A 19,630-nucleotide genomic window follows, 5' to 3' on the forward strand; every position below is an offset into this window, starting at 1 on the left:
AATGTCAGAACTTATGTAATTATACATTCTTTTGAATAACTAACTGTAATAACTAGGTAACTAGTACTTTGTAACTCCGGACTGATTGGACTTAGTTACAGAAATACTACAAGCTATGTTCTCCAGCCCTGGCCTGTTACTGAAAATAGCTGCATAATTATCTCATTTTGTCAGGCTTTGATTTGTACACTCAGCTAGGTCTGAACTCTGCTGCTGAAATTAATTGTAAAGCTTTTGTTTAATTCCCAATGCTTGCCATATTGTTTTTATAATTCTGCTCTTAACGTGTGTATCCTGGGAATGCTATTCGGCAAATATACTTCAACCCCAACAGCGACTGTGTAAAGAGCATCTAGGGATGCTTCCATTTGCTTTATTAAATGCTTTATAAGTACTAGCATGCTTTCTTTTAACCACAATCTGGTAATGGTAATGACTTTGAACCCTTTGTAACAGTGTAAATATTGTCTAGTTTGCTGTCTCATTCTGACTCTGGAGGCTTCACGATTGTTACACTAGGTACTTGCAGCCCATTTGCAAACATTGATTCATCTTCAGTAAGCACTTTATCCTAGTCAGGGTTGCAGTGGGTCCAAAGCCTATCATTGGAACACTGGTTGTGAGGTGGAGACACCCCCAGGATGGAATGCCAGTTCAACAATAAAACCTAATTTGAGATATTTGAGACCTTCTGTGAGAAGAGGCCAACCCTGTTAGGATCCTGAGGAATCTTCATGAGGATTCGGGCAACCAAAGATGAGATGCCAACTACATGTGGTCTTTACGGACATAATCTCATAATTACTACACAATTGTCTGAATGTATATGACAGTATTTGTAATAACATTTTTTTGTTTAATATTTCTTATGTTCTGTAATCTTATGTTCAAAATATATATATACTGTATATATGTATATGTGTATATATATATATATATATATATATATATATATATATACAGCTGTGGACTTTGTTTTACAGCTGTTGTTTTAAATATACATTATTTAAGTGTTTTGATTATGATTTAATTCTAACCCCTTTGAGGATATGTTAAAGTATTTTTATCATCATGGTAAGTTTTGACACATCTGTATCCACGTCCACACCAGTGAGCCAAATCTGTTCAACGGATATTTTATCATTAATAAATATATTTCATTTTCCACATATTTGTCTCATCAGTGCAGTGTTTCTTTGTAACATTAAACCTAGCAGTTTATTGTAACCATATATATTTAGTGTCTCACTTATTCATTTGTATTTTTTCACTTTAATGTTGAAAGATAGAAGCTAAAAACTACTCTTAAACCTGATGTTTGGATGTTGGATGCAAGTGGTTAAATAAAAATTCAAAACAAAGGCAAAACAAGTATGCAAACAATCCAAAAACATAATGATTAAACACTTTTATCAAGATACATAAAATCAGAAGTCCATAAAATAGTCAATCATAATAGGGATAAGCAGGCTTAGCCAACTTTAGACTGCTTTTCAGCTTGCATAATCTAAGATTGTAGTGAACTAGTGACATTCAAAACATCATATTTCTTTTATTCTGGTGCTGTTTTCTGCAGAATGAAATTTATCTCTTATTCTATATCCCCTTTGCAAAGTTATATCGAGAATAAACACTATTTTCAAAAATAGGAAGTGTGGTGGGTAAAATAAGCTAGATAACTGTTGTGTACTGTGATTATACCTCAGGCTAACATTTGATTTTCTGCTTGGTAATTATGGTTATTGCTCCGATTTCCTAGTGCATGACAAATTTTAACATCCTTCATTAATTCCTCTGAACTAACACTAGCGGATCACAAAACATTGTGTTTTATACCTATAAACAATATAGATAAAACAATATTTGGTTTAACAGGGATAAAATAAACCAAATTACTATACTCGTATAAAAATTAAGGATAGGTACATCCATGTATACCATATCATAACAATATGCATAAACCTGTAATGTCCTCTAGACTTAACAAAATGGATTTAGCATATGGCATTTCTTATTTAATATAAAAAGCAAATAGTTAGGACAGAAATTCCACCTGGCCTAGTCCCACTGGAACCATAAGTGAAGGAACAATACTGCACTTTCCTAAAGTCATACATCACAGCCTAGTCATTGAGTCACATACTTTTAAACTGATAAATAGCCATGTTAAAGTTGCTCTTCTGGGTTCTTAAAATGGTCCATGCCTCGATAAAAAAGTTACAGCTTTCATTTGGCCTAATGTTTTCACTGTATTCAATTATTACTACTTTGGGGACCAAGCATGGATCCATTTTCACAGCTACTGGTTCAGGGATAGATCTTTCTAAATATAGGACTTCCAATCAATCACTGAAACAACTCCACATCCTAAATGGCCTGGTACAACATTTTATCTTAGGATATTCCAATTCAGCTAATGTATATGTGTCATTGTCACAAGCACTCACTCTTATCCTCAGTTCCACTGGGCCTATAATGAACGACTCTTATAATAAAAATGCATGAGCTGCAATTGCCAATGCATCTGCCTTTTTTTGCAGGACAGCAAAGGGACTTTTCTTGGAAGCTAATAGTCTTCCAGCTTTTAGCTGCCTACCAGCATCAGCATAATTAAGCTGAGCAGCTGTATTTGACTCTCCTGTTCATGTCCTTGGGAGAACTGATTGCTAAGGATATTGACAAACTGATACTGCAGCCAGTGGACTAAGATGCACAAGTGTTCAGAAGAGATGTGACTGATAGTATGCATACAGTAGATTATGTATGATGTTCATTGAAAAAATGGCTTATTTCTATGTCTAATTCCTTATTGGGGGCTTTGTATGTAAATTGAAATGAATCTGTTGTATGTTCTTTGAATTGTAATTACATAATTGATAAAAGAGAGCTCCACTTCAATTATATAGTAATGTATTTATTATGTGGTTACAATTTTAATAAGGTTTTCTAATTTGGATATCTGTTGAATATATTAAACATGTTTGCATGCTTTTCCTGACCATTCCTGAACTCCCTGTGTATACAGAAGAAAACAATCTCAGGATTGTTTTTCAGAATTGCTGATCTGGCAATGTTGCATTAAACCAAATTTTGCAAACATTTCTAAGCTTGTGAACATGTACTTTGGCATGTTCCCACACCTCAGCATTTTTTTTAAACAAGTCAGAGTTTAGACAAATTTGAAAAACTCTACATTGTTCCCCCTCCAGGCTTTCAGACTGTGCCTGATTTTTGGCTTTCCTCACTCTGATACTAACCAAGCAAGTTAGTGCCTTTTAAATGCTCAACACATATTGCCTGGAGGTGCTGGAAGGCAAAAGCAGAAATGTAAAAGAGTGAAGGAACAGCAAATCTGCACTGCACATTTCTGCTGAAATTTTAAATCTAAGCTGCATACAGTAATCCAAAAATGACTTAATTAGAGACTAAAACATGTCAAATTGCCAGAAACATATATGCTGTTTTCTCCTGCTTATTTTGAGGAGTTGCCCCAGGATAATAGTTTGGTCAAATATAAGTTAATATATGACTCAGATCATTAGTTGAATCTTCCACACCTGTGGAAAGTACCCATTATATTTTACAGATCTATTTAAACTCAGTCTGTGTCAACCAGTGGCTCTTTCGAGTCTCCACCTTTCAACTAAAAAATAATTTGTATTCAGATGCCATTCGAAATTGACCTGAATGTAGAGAGATGCACACAGTTAAATGAATAATTTAATAGGGCTTTCGGATAAGGATTTGATTAGCATCAGCTTAAGATAACATCCGCTAAAAGAGATAACAAAAATAAAAAGCCCCCTGTTGTTTCTGACTCACCTGAATATCAGTAGGGAGTCTTTAATCGACTGTTCTATTAGCAAGCCATCAATTGTGCTGTTCATTAAAGGACTTAATAAATCCTCAGTAACACAACACATGACAGGGTACATACAATGACTTATTTTAAGATAATGTTGTGCATATACATGAAAACATGTCTTTTTGAAAGTTCATCATGCATGTATCAAATGAACATCATGTACTGTACTGTTGTTGCCTGAATGAGTAATACACAATTGATAAAACCCACCATATATTATGCGCAACCTGTCAAACCACTAAAATTAAAGTGCTGATAAAACAGAGGCACAGGGTAATGTGAATGGAGGGTAGGGAGGAATAGTGATGATGTGTTTGTACATGGAAACACTGTGAAAGAGGTGTCAATATTAATTAATGTTGACTGAGATGCATATCTCATGGCAAATCATTTTGGGGACTGTTTAAGGAACAAATTAAGGTTTTAATGTCAGTTTTATAGCCTAAATAAAATGAGGAAGCAAGGAATGCAGTTTGTCACAGTTTTATTTGATACAGCTTTGACTTTTAGTCAGTCTACCTGAATAATGTCAGAAATCTTAATAAAACATTTCTCTGTGTGTGTGTGTGTGTGTGTGTGTGTGTGTGTGTGTGTGTGTGTGTGTGTGTGTGTGTTTGTGTGTGTGTGTGTGTGTGTGTATTTGTGTGTGTGTTTGCATGCTTTGCTGGGGTCACTAGAGAGAGTTCCAGAAATGCAGGCAGATGGCTCACAGTCTACACACTCAGAACACTGTGACAGTCCCCAACAGCTCCTTGGAGAAAAGGGTAATTAAATACTGAATTTAATCAGATTCTTCAAATTAAAGTCCAGCTGGGTTCTCTCCCAAACTCTCCTGCTGTTCATCATCCCCACTGCCTCTCCTTTGTATGAGCTGTCTGTTGAGCTCACTGTAGATGAGTCACAAAACACAAAACCCTATCTACTGCAGAGAGACAGCCTGGAGCTGATAATTAATGATAAAGTATTGGCTTCACTGTTGTGGCAGGGCAGGTAGATACTGAAAGTGTTCACAAAGCTGTCCTGAGCAACTGGAAGTGGAAATATTTGTGTGTAAGTGTGCAGAATAACTCTATTCATAAGTTGAGTTGTGGTGCCAGTAAGAGTTTAACTTACCCTTCTAGAAGTGCAACAAACTGATAACAGATGAAGGATAAAGAAGGCTCTCTTGTTTTGTTCTTTTTCTCTGATCTTTTACATGATACTGTGAAAAGACCATCAGATGTGCAACACTGAGATTTTAATGATGAATCAGTTTGTGACATAAGGACATGTTATCTGTGGGTGACTACACTATGCTGAGATGCTTCCAGTAATATTTTGATTGCCATTACACATTTGAAATATTTTATTATGTTCAGTGATTCATTTTTGGATTTTAAATGCACAAATACTGTATGTACAGTTACATGTATCATTTATAAACTATGCTGACAAATGCCTTAGATATAATGTTTTGTAGAAACAAGAAAAACTAAACTGATTGCTGAGGCACTATGGAGAAGGGCAGGCATTTCGAAGGGCTTGGCACAATTTCAGCACCTTGGACAGCGCCGGAATCTTCGATTTAACATAAAGGCAAATCTAAAGCGATTAGTAATCCTTATTAAGAAGGAATCATTTTTATTATAACAAAACTATGGCGAAATTAGTAATTACTGCTTGTTCATTTATTAAAAATGCAAAGTTTGCAAAAACAATCTTTCTGTCCACACCACAGGGAGAACTGTCCTACATATTTAAGACTGCCTAGTAGAATTGACTCGACTGATTAGATTATTTTAATACAATGTCCTATAATCCACCAAGCAGTGTTTGGAGAATTTGTGCATCTGGTTATGGGCGGGTTTTTTTTTATTATTCATTTTTTTAATGCAGCTTGAAATAGGGAAGTTTACCGTCACTGATCCAAACAAGACCTGACGCACCCAAACGTGCATGAGTTCCTTCTGTGTTGTAATTGGACGGCATGCAAAAGCCGGTCTTTCTTTTTATACTGTATCTCCACCAGCTCTGCATGTGCCTGAGTCAGACATCAGGGTACAGCCCAGGGCGCTAGGATCCGGAGGGGGAGGACTCTGTTTTGCCTTCCCGCCTCACTGATGTTGGAAAAAAAAAAAAAAAAAAAAGAAACAGATTCCTGCTGGTGCGCTCGAGTTCCCAACTTCCTGCATGAAGCAGCGCGAACGCGCGTAACGCTGAACGCGAGCTTTGCAGTGCACAAGACGAAAAGAAGAGCGACTTAAAGTGCGCACCGGTGGGATTAATTGCGGAAAATGTGAAAACCGAGAAGTGTGTGTTCCGATCGCGGGATGCGCGATATGTCCCACAACATTGCTACTTGCTTTCCGTTTGCAGCCCTAAACTATTCCTCTGAGCCGACATTTAATTAGAAGACCTCGGCGATTGAATAAGGCGATTCTTTAAAATTGACTCTCTTTCGTTCCCTGTTCGGCCTCTTGGTCAGAGTGACATGAGTGTGAGAAACCCGCACCGTTACGGACTCTGGTGTTGGGGTCTGTCTGTGCTCCTCATCCAGTCCATCAGCTCGCATCCCGGTAAGTGGAGAAACAAACATCTCATATGTGATTCCATTTGATTGTGACAAATTTGAAAAAAAGTTTCTGAACTTCGGTTTAAGCCTAGTTTACTTTAGCCAAAAAAACATAAATGAATGATTCTTTATATATATATATATATATATATATATATATGTATATATATATATATATATATATATATATATATATATATATATATATATATATATATACATATATATATATATATATATATATATATATATATATATATATATATATATATATATATATCAGAAAGCAAAAAGTAGAAAAGGGCACAGCTTTTATCCTTGGGGCAAAGGTAAGGCTGCTGGAACACTGCAAAATCCACAGGGAACAATTATTTTATAGAGTGCTTATGTAGTATTATTTGTTCCCAGCTTAGCTTCACTGAACGATTTAACGATTTACGTGTTAATTCAGGTTCATGCGTTTATTAAAGGCTATTGTGTTTATGTATAAATATTTATTTTATTTTATTATTTTGCTCTTAGTGCTTTGCAGGTGATGTAACCTTAAGAATTTTTGGTCAAGAGCCAGTAAGTGCTCATGATACATAGTACTCTGCTGTAGTCTTTATTGATGTCTGAAATCATCCATCAGCAGCACTTACTGATCGATTTATTTTCCTCTTGAAATGAGATCTATTTGCATTAGATGTAGCTTACAAACTAAGACAATAATTCTAACGTCAGTCTACTAGGAAACATAACATTTTTGACTGTGTATGGAGTCCTGTCATATTTACTAGTTCCTTTAAATCTTTCCTTTAGTTTAACAGGTATTATTATTGGTTTATGGACATTAGATAGACGTTCAGGAACCTATACATAATGTGGATGCCTAATGACCTTACAGGGTATCTAGATATATGATCACACCCAGAAAAGGATCTTGTTGCCAAAGTATTTTAACATATTTTCTCTGCACTGTATACCACCTTAGTCCTGTATAAAAAAATAAATGAATACACACTTTAAATAATCCTCTGTTGTTTTTTAAAAAGGTTTATTCATAAATCTAGAAGGTTGCTTTCTTGTTTCAAACCACAAAGGTTTCCTAAATCTATAATTACCTTAATGTACCTGAATGGAGTCATATTGTTATTGAGCGCTGTGTGCTGTATTAGGCTTTGATGGCTTTATTAGAGGGCTGATAAATGCTCTGGTTAAAAGGCCCTGTCATCTAAGGATACACCAGGTTGCACTTGGCTTAGTCATCTGGCTATTGATAGACATTCTTCATCAGTTTTTCTCCTTCCTGGTCCAATCCTATTGATACTCTGTGCTGTTATTGAGCATGCAATAATGGATTTCAGAAGGAAACAAAGCGGTTACTCAAAATTGGAAGAGGTTTAACCTGTCAAAATTTGTAGTCAGAGCTTTGGAAGCCTAGAAAAGATGCTATTACGAGCACATTTACAATTGGATCTTGGTAGAAATATAATATCTGCTATCAGTAAATTAATGCATTTGGATGATGAACAAAATGTTCATAAGGTTCAGTTAAAAGGTTAAAAGGTTTAGAAAAAATTGAAGATACACAGAATGATGTTTATTATCAAGACCTGTGCCTAGCTACACTACATTAATATTCACCCTTGCATTGTGGGTTTGACAAAAATATATTATGAGTGTTTGTAAGATGCATGAGTGCACTGATCTTGGTTTACTCAGTTTACATTATGTTTGTTCATATGATATACTGAGCTACAGTGTATTTGCTGTGTCATATAAAAAAGCTATAAGCTATATATGTTTGGCCTGTAATTTATCATAAGAGTATAAAGCAGAGGTTTCTGTTGGTCATCAATATTTATTGATTTTTCTTTTGAAAGACTTTTGGATATTTTTTGAGGTTCAAACATATTTAGGCTGGATATCGTCCAGGGGTCTCTACTGTGTACTAAAAAGCACAATGGGGCAATGCATGACCTCAGCCACTCACCATTGTTTCTTCAAAGGAACGCAAAAAGCTGTATTATTTGCTTGCGGAAGGGCTGGGATTTCCTATTACGTAATTCTGTTTGAGTTGGCATTGCATTTGTTTTCAGTAACTTTCCAGTGTGTAGATGGGGGTTTATTAATGTGTTTTTTATTGAATGTTTATTTCCAGTAAAGATAGAATTACTTGGATCCATTAACTCATGACTGGATTCAATGCAAATAAATCATATCTTATCTCATAAAAATATGAGATATAGATGTATGTGATATTTCCTATTTGGATAATAATACAACAAATATATTAGTATTATATAAGATCAGTAAGGCATTATTTCAGGCATTTTTGCCCATTTTAAGCTGGACATTTGTTTCTGTGGAAAGAAGCAAAATGAACACTCAAATAGTTACATGAATCAAGTTTTATTAGCTTTACTTTATAAGAAATATCTGTCTGGTGTTGTGTGTAATGAGAATATAGCTATTAGAATTCAGGAGACCAAAACAAAAACCAAGTCATACCAGAAATATGGAAATACTGCTTTTCAATAATGTTTGTAATCTGTCTCCCATCTCATCCTTCTTATGTAACCAACTCCTTTTATGGAGCAACATTTACTGAACACCACTAAGTTATAGCATGTCTCTTTGTTGAACATGTGTTATATATTACCAAGTTGCTACTTTAATAGAAGAAGAACAGGAGTACTACACTTATCCCTACACTTACCATATAAGTGTACTTTATAACAAATTTTTTGATCTGAACAATTTGATATATACGATCCAGCTATGGAAAGGGACCATTATAGGATCACATCTGATCAGTGTTGTGGACTATCCAGCACTTTTAGCATGTATGATGATGGTACGAGTGTACCAGTCACAGCAGCATTATTGTCGGTTTACCGGCCGTCCAATTTTTTAGGCACACAATTAGGAACTATAGCTCATCGTCAGTATCTTCAAAGCTGTTGTGTTGCGACTTCTTCACTGCTATGTGAGATTTCTGCAGCCGTAGTCCTGTGGTGGTCATGGTAGCAATATAAAAGTTACATTTTGATGGACTCTTAAGAGAGGTGATGAGGGGGGTGAAGAAAAGGAAGAGAACAAAAGAAAGAAAAAGAACGATAAGGAGAGTAAACAGTTTCAACATATTCAAATACATGAGAAAAGAAAGTAAAAAAGGATTACAATGGGGTGATATGACAAAGGAAGAGATGAGTAATGGACAGAAGCACAGATTGAACTGTATTAAATATTAAGAATTAAATATTATGTTCTTTATCCTTTAAATCATTTTTGTCAAATCCGCCCACATATTGATCTATAACGTATTCTTATTATTAATGCAAGAGCGACATGTAGTGTATTACAGTTATGATTGTATTGAATTGATCTAAATTTATGTCTTTCTATTTATCTTCTTTTTTCCCTGCCTTTTGTTTATCATTCAAATACGTTTGGATGCGAAATAAACACAAAGGGATAAAAGGAGAAAACTAATTTACACTAATTTAATGTGCTCAACAACAAATTAATAAAAAAAGGCAGTTTTTCATTTAAACTGAAATTGAATTTGACAGCAAAACAGACAAATACGAGCAAGAACAAATACAATCGGACTAGTAAGGAGCGGATAGATGTGCAGATTGAACAATATTTAATATTAAGGGTTTATTGCGGTGTTGCTCAACTAGACATGCAGAATGTAGTTCTATATATGAGAGTTTTGTATAAACTAATATATACTTATGATTTGCGTATGTGAGTGCTGGAATACAAAGAATACAATTATTTCTTTATGAGCATATCATGGCAGCATGTGTAGCAGTTGAGGAAATTACCTGAATGCATGATCTGGTTCTTGTGTAATGCCGAGTGCCAAACTGTTGTAAAGAAGATTCAGATCATGTGATTATTGTTAGTTCATTTCTGGATTTCCAGTGCAACAATATTGTGAGAGACTATATACATATAATATTCATTCATTCATTCATTCATCTTCTACCGCTTATCCGAACTACCTCGGGTCACGAGGAGCCTGTGCCTATCTCAGGCATCATCGGGCATCAAGGCAGGATACACCCTGGACAGAGTGCCAACCCATCGCAGGGCACACACACACACACTCTCATTCACTCACGCACTCACACACTACGGACAATTTTCCAGAGATGCCAATCAACCTACCATGCATGTCTTTGGACCGGGGGAGGAAACCGGAGTACCCGGAGGAAACCCCCGAGGCACGGGGAGAACATGCAAACTCCACACACACAAGGTGGAGGCGGGAATCGAACCCCGACACTGGAGGTGTGAGGCGAACGTGCTAACCACTAAGCCACCGTGCCCCCATATATAATATTGTGTTTTATAAAATAAGCTATTTTTCAGTAAATTGTTTGAAAATACATGGAAGTAGCTGTTTTTCGAGTTTTCAGTTTTAACCTTTAAACACTTCCCCGTTTATTAACTGGGAGTGATATGTGATATAAATTTCTTTGATTCTATTTTTAAAATTATATCATTGAATATACTATGGAGATTAGCCTTATTCAAGTGTATAATCTTTTATTTTTAATTTTCATATTTGCTCTTTTATTGGATATCTATTTATTAAGAAGTCTGGATAAACCCCAGACAGGGTGTGCGCTTGGTGTCAGTGCAGACTTACACAGCTGTGTTTTTATTCCATCAGGACAAAAAGAGCAGGTCTTGATTGATATGCTCTGGCATTGAGCTTGCATTAGGTCCATCCAGGGAAGATTCATTGGTGCTTCATGTACCCATTTAGTAAGATTCTGTGTGACAAATAACTTGCATTATTTATTTGTTGTAAGAGAGTCCAGTTTTGTGAGCCAGCTTGGTAGGATGAGAATTAGAATCCAATTCAATTCAGTACTTGTATACTCTAGCATGTTAAATCATCTTTACTGTTTTGAGATGTGGTGTAAAGTTTGAAAGACACAAACAGATATGTTTTCTGCAGAGATAGTTGATAGTAATATGACTGTAGTGTTTATTAATTAACTATAATAGAATACAGAATTATACATACATACATAGTCTACATACTAATAAGATTTTTTTTAAAACTGTATTTGTTACCTTAATGACATCTTAACTCTCTTTAGCAGAGGTCAGAAAATGGATTTTGTGTTTGTTTTGGTTGTGCTCATGTTCAGTAATTCTTTTTTTACCAAGCCCAGTAGGGAACAGTGACGTCAAAGTAAATGTAATGTCTGCTTTCTAAGATGCCCCAAGTACTTGTTCATAGGCATCTATGATATGAAGGCGTTATCTTCAACCACAAAAATTCTGTGTAAGGTTATCTCAACCGAGCTAAAAATGTCTTGCACTGAAAGCCAAATTCTCCTGAATAATTTTATATCAGACTTGCAGAGATAAAACAATTCATTTGTTTATACTGTCTTATTGAAAATGTCTGATAAGGCGATTTCCATTTTTGGCGTTGAAATAGAAGGCCAGTGTACTGATGTTTAAAAGTGGTTAAACAAGTCTACTGGATTCTGCAAGAACGATAGTGCATTGCCTGCATATAAGTGATGCTAAGGATATCGTAATTTTTTGTGTTCAAGTGTTAATGAAGTTTCTAATGTTTTCATTTTCTCTTGACGTAAATTTAGAATTGAGACTATTCTTGAATTTCTAACAATGTGTACATATTTTCGGGGTAGTCAATGCATTGTAATATGTTCTGAAAGTGCTGCTGCTGGGCCTGTTGAATCTTAAATTGTTTTAATTGTTGTTTTTTTCTGTCACATTTAAGTATTTCTTGCTTTTTGTTGGTTATATTATTCTAGTTGCAATTTAATCTCTTCGGATTTTCTTTGTCGTCTGTGCTTTGGAGTTTACGACATGAGAGTCTAGAAGGCATTTTGGTTTTTGTTGGAAATCATTTTCCGTATGAGATTATCTTTTCTCTTTGTACTGCCTTTGCCATTTCCTACACAATTATGGGTGTTGGTCCCTTTTTACTGATGGAAGGAAATGAGGGGAGCTGACACATTGTGCACAGTAACAGATGGGCTATGCTTAGTAATTGTTTACCTACAAAATGCCCCCATATGGTACTGTATATATAAATGGCAGAAATGGTGTGTGTGTGTGTGTGTGTGTGTGTGTGTGTGTGTGTGTGTGTGTGTGTGTGTGTGTGTGTGTTTGTGCAAGGTAAGTCAGAGATCGCAGTGTCCTGTAGAGATTGACTCTTGGCCTTCTGTCAAATAGGTATAAAGCTCTGCTGGAAGCTCAGCCTGACAAGCGAATCCATCAAGGGCCACTTGTCAGAAAACGCTAGGTTTTTAATGCTTTACCTTGCTCTTCACTCTCCCCAGCAGCACTCACTCTCCTCTAATGAGCACTCCTGTGTTCCGTGATTGAATGGCCGTCTATGCTATGAAATCAGAAAAGAATTCTTTCTCCCTCTCTTTTTCTAATCTGTCTATCTTCAGTACCCTGACCTGCATAAAAAGAGACCATAAATCGTTTAATTGAAAGCGGAGAGTGAAAATCAATACAAAGGAAGCATTAAACTTAATGGAATGCAGTGATCCAGATCCATATTTCATATCCACAAGATGGGTGTGACTTTTACACATGTCACTTGGCTTTTTCTTTTCTTTTTTTTCTTTTAAGTGCTATGCTCTTTAAAGAGGGAGAAGTATTTTGGATGCCGTTGTTTTAGCACTGAATGAGTAATGTCTTCCTCATCTATATAATAACTCAGAGATGGATGAAATAAAAGACATGGATAAAAAAAAATAGAAAAATGATAGTAATTATAGTAATGTTATATAAACTTTATTAATATTTGAATTCGTGTTAGCATTCTACTGGCAATAATTTGTGAACAATTATTTGTTAAATACAATAGCTCAACAAGTCTAGAACAGATTATTGAAACGTCTTTATTTAACACTGCAGAGGTTTTATAATTTTGTCAGTATTTCATCTTTTGGGTGCAATGAATTGATCTTAATCTGTGGTACTGATATTCTCCAGCAAATATAGTTCAACTAACAGGAAAGGTATTTAATCAGCATAGCGATGGTCTGGAAGAGCCAGTTGGTTCTGTGAATTAAATGAAATAAAGCAGATAAAATGTTTAAATGAAGAAAAAAAAGAAAATGTTCACTATAATGGATTTTGTTTATATGGATAAGCCTCATTATTGTTTTAGTTAAAGCACTGCCTCCCAAAATACAGACTAATTTGCTTTTATTAATTAGAGTGCATATGCACTCATGCTGCTGCGCTCCATTAATTTAGATGCCTAAGATAGAGTTATTAGTGGTGTGTGAATAAGCCATGATATACAGTGAGTGTTCATGTGAATATGTAGAAAACTGCACACTCCATAAAGAGCATTTTTAAATGCTGCAGATGTGGTGATCGCAGGCTTATATGGTGATCTATTTACAGGATAAGTCACGTTATGACTGAACCCCTTGAGAACTCTTTATTGTTTAGATAAAAATTTCAATGTGTATATATACATTTTTTTTTAAAGTGAAACTGTGAGTATATGTATATTTGTCCTGCTATATCAGTGAAACATTGTGATTTAATGTTTCTTCTTTGACAAAAAGTGCACCAAAATGTAAATCTCATGAAACTGGACCCATCAACAGTTCCACAGAGTTTAAGGGATTAATTAGCAAATGTAAGAACTACCCAATTTAGTAGATCACGTTTTTCGTTGGTCTATATATTTCTTCTGAGAAATTAGACTGCACTTCTTGTCACTAAGAGGTAGTTAGGGAAGTATTCCAAATATGATTGGTTCATTTGATCAGTTTATAGGGTTTTTTGTTGTTGTTGTTGTTGTTGTTTGTTTGTATTTTTTTACACATATTTTATTTAAATCTTTTTTTGGCAGAACATTTTATTGACATTCCTCAATATCAATGCACTGTAACTGTATAATACTTTCACATGCAATGTGCACTTAAGAGCATGCTATAATTATTTTGCCTCTTTAGTGCTTGTATAAAATTTCTTCAGTTCCACAAGGTCTGATTACTGGAAAATAATGTTTGTGGAATATATTGCTGCCCGCATGGATCTGATGCCTTCTGATCTTACGTTACTGACATTTCTCAAACATGCCATTGTATTTGTGTGTGTTATGTTAGCAGTGATAATGAGTCATGTCTTATGATGAATTAAGCTGATTTGATTGTTTCGATCAGCTACAATGGTTAGTTACTGTATGTTTTTATTGTATCCAGGAAATATTGTATCACTTTGAATTCAAGGCCACGGGTTTGAATAGTTTGTCCATATTTCTCTCTAAATCTTTCTTTTTTTCCCTCTAGCATTAGTTATTTTATTTATTAAAGATGTGGCAACAACTATTAGTCTGACTAGTCTAGTTAAGATAAGCCTAAAACCTTTGTTGACTGAATTTTAGTGATGGCTTCTTTGAACAGGTAAAACTACAAGCTGGTAATCAGAGAAAATTGTGTTTGTTGTGGGGGCCAAAGTTTGCTGCTGTAATTAAAGCTTTGGAACTGATGTGTTATTTCTTTCACTCACAGTTGCCCTGCTGTGCACCCAATCAGTCTGAGAAAAAAGTCTGAAGAAAAAAGAATTCTGTTTTATCTGACATAACGTAAGAATCTAAAATATATTTGATCACAGCAAGGGGTTTTACCAAGAGGGAAAGCTATAATTACCACACTGTTGCTAAAGCAACAGTGTAAATACTAAATGAAGACTTATTTGTCAATTTATGTTATTCATTTTTTTAATATTACCAAGCAGTGAATGATCCTGGCCTTACACTTGACTTTGATCTCCTCCTATTACACAGTGTGATACTTATTTAATAGAGTCATTTGAGAAAATCTGACTTGATTATATGAATATGTTTGCCCCTTCGAATGATGTTGTACAAAGAAGAGGAGATATGTTTGCTCTTTCCATAAACCTATAACATATAATTAATTCTGGTAATGGATTAACCTAGAGGCTTTGATAGTCATAGTCAGTGAACCATGGAGCAATTTAAAGTTTATTATGTTAGCTTTGGCAGCTTTGGATCCAAGAGACTTGGCCCATAGAGATTTTGCTTGCATTATCATATCATGCATATGTCATGGTGACCTTCAGTCTACTCATCTGGTTCATCTTCAGATGATGTGAGATATTTGCATTAATAATTTCAGTCATAAACGACTCTCTCAGGAATATCACACTAACTAGCCATCTATATGACTCTGAAAATATTTGAATTCTATATGGAGTCCATTCACTAATGACTTTCCCTCTCAGGAAGTCCTGTATTATCGTTTAAAATAGACCTTGCTTCTGAGGAAACAATAAGACAATAGATGAATGCTACGTCTATACATACAGGATAAAGCCAGGATGTTGAAGGTTCTGGCAAAGAATTTGGGCCTCATTGCTTTGACTCCACTTTGCCGACTAAGACGGCTAGACATCCACATTGTTCCTTGCCCTTGACATTGATAATGTTGATAAGATTTTCTTTTTAACACACTGTTGAAATAAAAAATTAGTTGTACCAAAACATTTACTGTACGAGGGAGTAAAGCCAGTGACTGACCCATATTGACTAAAGAATTTGTCTCATTTAAAACCTGATACACTGATATACTGTCATGCTTGTTTGGTTTAACATTTATGTTTAATTCTTTATTTTTTTAATCTAGACTGTTAAGTTAAATAATGATATTAGAAATTGTCATTTAAATGCGTGAGCTGGATATATGGTAGAGGAGCATAACCACAAATTTAATTTTAGTTTCAGAAATTTGATTAAAAAATAACAACATTTAGTAATTACATTTAAATTAACATTTACATTGTTTGCATTTAAACTTGACTTGATTATTACTGAAAGTTTATGGCTGACTTTTAACACTGTCCACCTACTTCTTAGCGTAGGTGGACAGCTAAAACATGCAGAAGCTGTCAATCAACTGCCTGGTGAAGAGTCACAAGATTGTATTTGTGTTTCCTTCCTTTTCTACCCATGGTCTCTGCTCTGTTAATCAAGTTTTAGTCATGTTTCACTCATGCATTCACTTACATTCTGGAAAAAAATATTGTTTTTGTGGGTAATGTTTCATTATCTTAACCGCAAAAATCAGTTACTGTAGCTGCACTACAGAGTCGGTGTAATGTATAATATAGCCTCCACCTGAGCAAATGAGAGTAATTGAGACCACTTCTTTCTATAAACCATTTAAGTGGATTTCTAACACACACACACACCTTCATCAACTTGTCTCTATAACCTTGTGCGTATCTTTTGGGAAATTGTCCTCAAGATAATGTAATAGATATAAACATTACCCACAAAAACGATTAAACAGCTAGCGTGGGGAGCAGAAGGCTGGCTGAATATGAGTCAAGAAGTGCTTATCACTAGTGTTGTGCAATGCAACTCCAACTAAAGCAGATAAATCATCATTGTTCACACACAAACACACATTCGGAATTGTTGGTTAAGGTACTGTATGTCAACCTCTAGACTACTTATCCAGTAGGTCATCACCAAGGTTTATGTGTGTGTGAACAGCAGGACGCTAAAATACTCTGTGACAGGAATCGATGATGGCCAGGAGAGTCTTAATGTAGCCATGAGTCTTTGTGACCTTTTCAGCTGAGGTGTGTGTTCTGCCTTTGGCCTTTAAGAGCTTGCTCTGGAGCACAGTGTAAATATGTGCTGAGCTCCTTCCTGTTTGTCCAACAGATTTAGAAACTTTTGATAAACATGGAAAAAAGTTTTTGTTTTTTTTTCCCAATAGTTCACACAGGCTTACCCGCTATGACTTGTGCAGTATAAAGACAGATTTAAAAATATATATACCTTACCTATATATGTTAGAAGGTAACTATGGGCAACCATTTTAAACTTCTGTTTATGTATCAGCACTATAATTCTTGTATAAACATAACTGTACGTTACATAGCCTAACGTTTCCATGTTAGACTGGAACCTAGTTTTACGTTTCCTATTGGGACCGTGAGCTGTTTTTGTGTTAGGTTAACCAAGTTTAAGTGCTCCCTTATGTCCATAGCTGGAGCATTTTCGTTTTCTTGCTGAATTGAAGTTTGAAGGAAAGACTCTTACTACATTATATCTCTCTGCTGCTGCAAGGTTCTTAAACACTGCATACTGTATTGATCTCATTAGTCTGTGCGTCATTTTGGTAATAACATAGCCTGGTAGCCTACAGACTCTGAATTTACTTTCCAATAGTTCATAACTTCTTTATAATTGAGCAGTATTGCATGAGCAAGATTGAGAATGGTTATACTGAATATAGGAGGGGCCGTGATTGTAGATATTCAATATAGATATTTGATTGCTACTCAAGTGCAGTATTGCTGTTCTATGACAGCTCTATAAGCAAGAAATTAATATTTCTAACTGACATTTCAGACCCATTATGGCCAAATGTATTGTTTATTTTTGTTCTCCTAGTGGAAATAGATCCAGAAGAAGCTACACTCACGTCTATTGATTTGTGCGTTCCTGTTACAGGTGCTTCCAGTGACATTGGCATCACTTCTTCCATGTCATCTTTATCTGAAGTGCTTTTATTTTTTAAGTCAAAAAATATATTCATGAAACATGTATCATTTGCTATAGTTGCTGTAGTAACAGTTTTTAAACTAAAAAGTGAAATTTTATGTGGCGAACACAGACTAGTAGAGTGATACACACAGTGAATGTCCCTGTGCGCTTATACTAAATATAAGCACTCTTCGAACGATGCTCAACCAATCTAATTAGTAGACCATAAATGACTGTAGTATAATTATAACTATGTAGCAGGCACAGTAGCTGCAGTAAGTGCAGGGAAAGTTTTGAATCAGAAATTAGGTGCAAGCAAAAAAAAAACAGGGTATGTGATGACTAGCAATGAAGAGAAATGATCAAACTAAGGCAAAAAAAATGCAATAGAATCAGGTGTAGAATCAGTAGAATCACCTGGTAACCAGAGGGTTAGTTTTAGTGATCCCTAGTAGCTGGGTGCTCTGTAATAATAAAATAATCTGTGTTGGCTTTGAAACCCATGCAGGATTTTCAGTGTTAGTCTTAATCTTGTATATCTGTGAGGCAGACATACAGTACATAGGATTTGTACAATATGGCTGCATCTTTATGCTGTCACTTTCAGTTCAAAGCCTGCTGTATTTTTCTCCCTAACTGCTGCATACTCACTCCCCTTATGTGACTGTCGAACTCCCGACCCAAACACGCACACACTCCTGTGGAGGCTGTCGACTTGTAGCCATCGTTACAAGACTCAAGGGATATACTGTAGACTGCTGAGCACTTTAGACATCCCCCATAGCAGCAGAACTGCAAATCTTCCTCTCTGAATATAGATGCAGGAGCAGGGTTAACAATCCTGCATCCATCTATTAACATACACCTAGCAACATCAAGTGTTGAAAAGCTACAGAACATTTCTGTGTATTTCTGTGAGTATAGGGTATATAAACACCCTTGTATGGGGCTAAGTCTCTAAATTCTTCTTCTTATTTCACCATTTATTATTCTACAATGTTTAGGAGCTGGAACTTATTATCTGCCCTCCATAAGAACTATTTACATGAGAGTATTGTGGGAATCTCCTTTTCAGTATTTGGGAAAGTGGTGGTTTATGTTTGAATATATTTGCTGGAACTGTATGTAATAAAAAAGTGAAAATATAAAATGCAAAATAATGGTGTGAAGGAAAATATACTAGAATCTACAGCTACAGTCAGATCCAAAGTCTTTGTCATCCTTCTTAAAATTTAATTATTTGAATCTCACACTGAAAACTGGAGAGCAATCTAAACATTTCATTGCAGTTTACCCCATATATATATATAGATTTTTTATCAAACATTTTATGCACTATTATTGGCACAATAATTTAGGTCTTTGGAGTCTTTTCCTACAGGTTTTCAGTGAGGTGTAGCAAAGGGGTTTGGGATTGACATGTAACCCAGTTAATTGAATTTTCTTGACAGAGATTGCCAGATTTTTATTTGATAATTCTATGTTATTTTATGGAAACTGTGATGCTCTGTGTCCTAACAGGTGGATTTTAACACCTAAATGGTGTTTTTTACTAAGAATACATTTACCTTGATTAAGTGTGAGAATAAGCTAATTTACCAAGGGTGCCAATAATTCTGAAGCTTAATGTAAAAAGAGTTTACTGATTAAATAATGTGGCTATTATTAG

At 35.2% G+C, this 19,630-nt stretch overlaps 1 protein-coding gene across 2 annotated transcripts in view; it reads left to right on the top strand.

Moving 5' to 3' along the window:
* The first annotated feature begins 6,019 nt into the window (after positions 1 to 6,019).
* Positions 6,020 to 19,630, top strand: part of ca16b (carbonic anhydrase XVI b) — a 79,378-nt gene continuing 65,767 nt past the window's right edge. For both annotated transcript variants that reach the window (XM_060868150.1, XM_060868151.1), the window contains exon 1: positions 6,020 to 6,420. In XM_060868150.1, coding sequence (XP_060724133.1) covers positions 6,336 to 6,420 — 85 coding nt within the window. In that variant the 5' untranslated portion in view covers positions 6,020 to 6,335. The remainder of the gene's footprint in view (positions 6,421 to 19,630) is intronic.

Source organism: Tachysurus vachellii, chromosome 4 (genome assembly GCF_030014155.1).
Source record: "Tachysurus vachellii isolate PV-2020 chromosome 4, HZAU_Pvac_v1, whole genome shotgun sequence".
In the NCBI taxonomy this organism is placed as follows: Eukaryota; Metazoa; Chordata; class Actinopteri; order Siluriformes; family Bagridae; genus Tachysurus; species Tachysurus vachellii.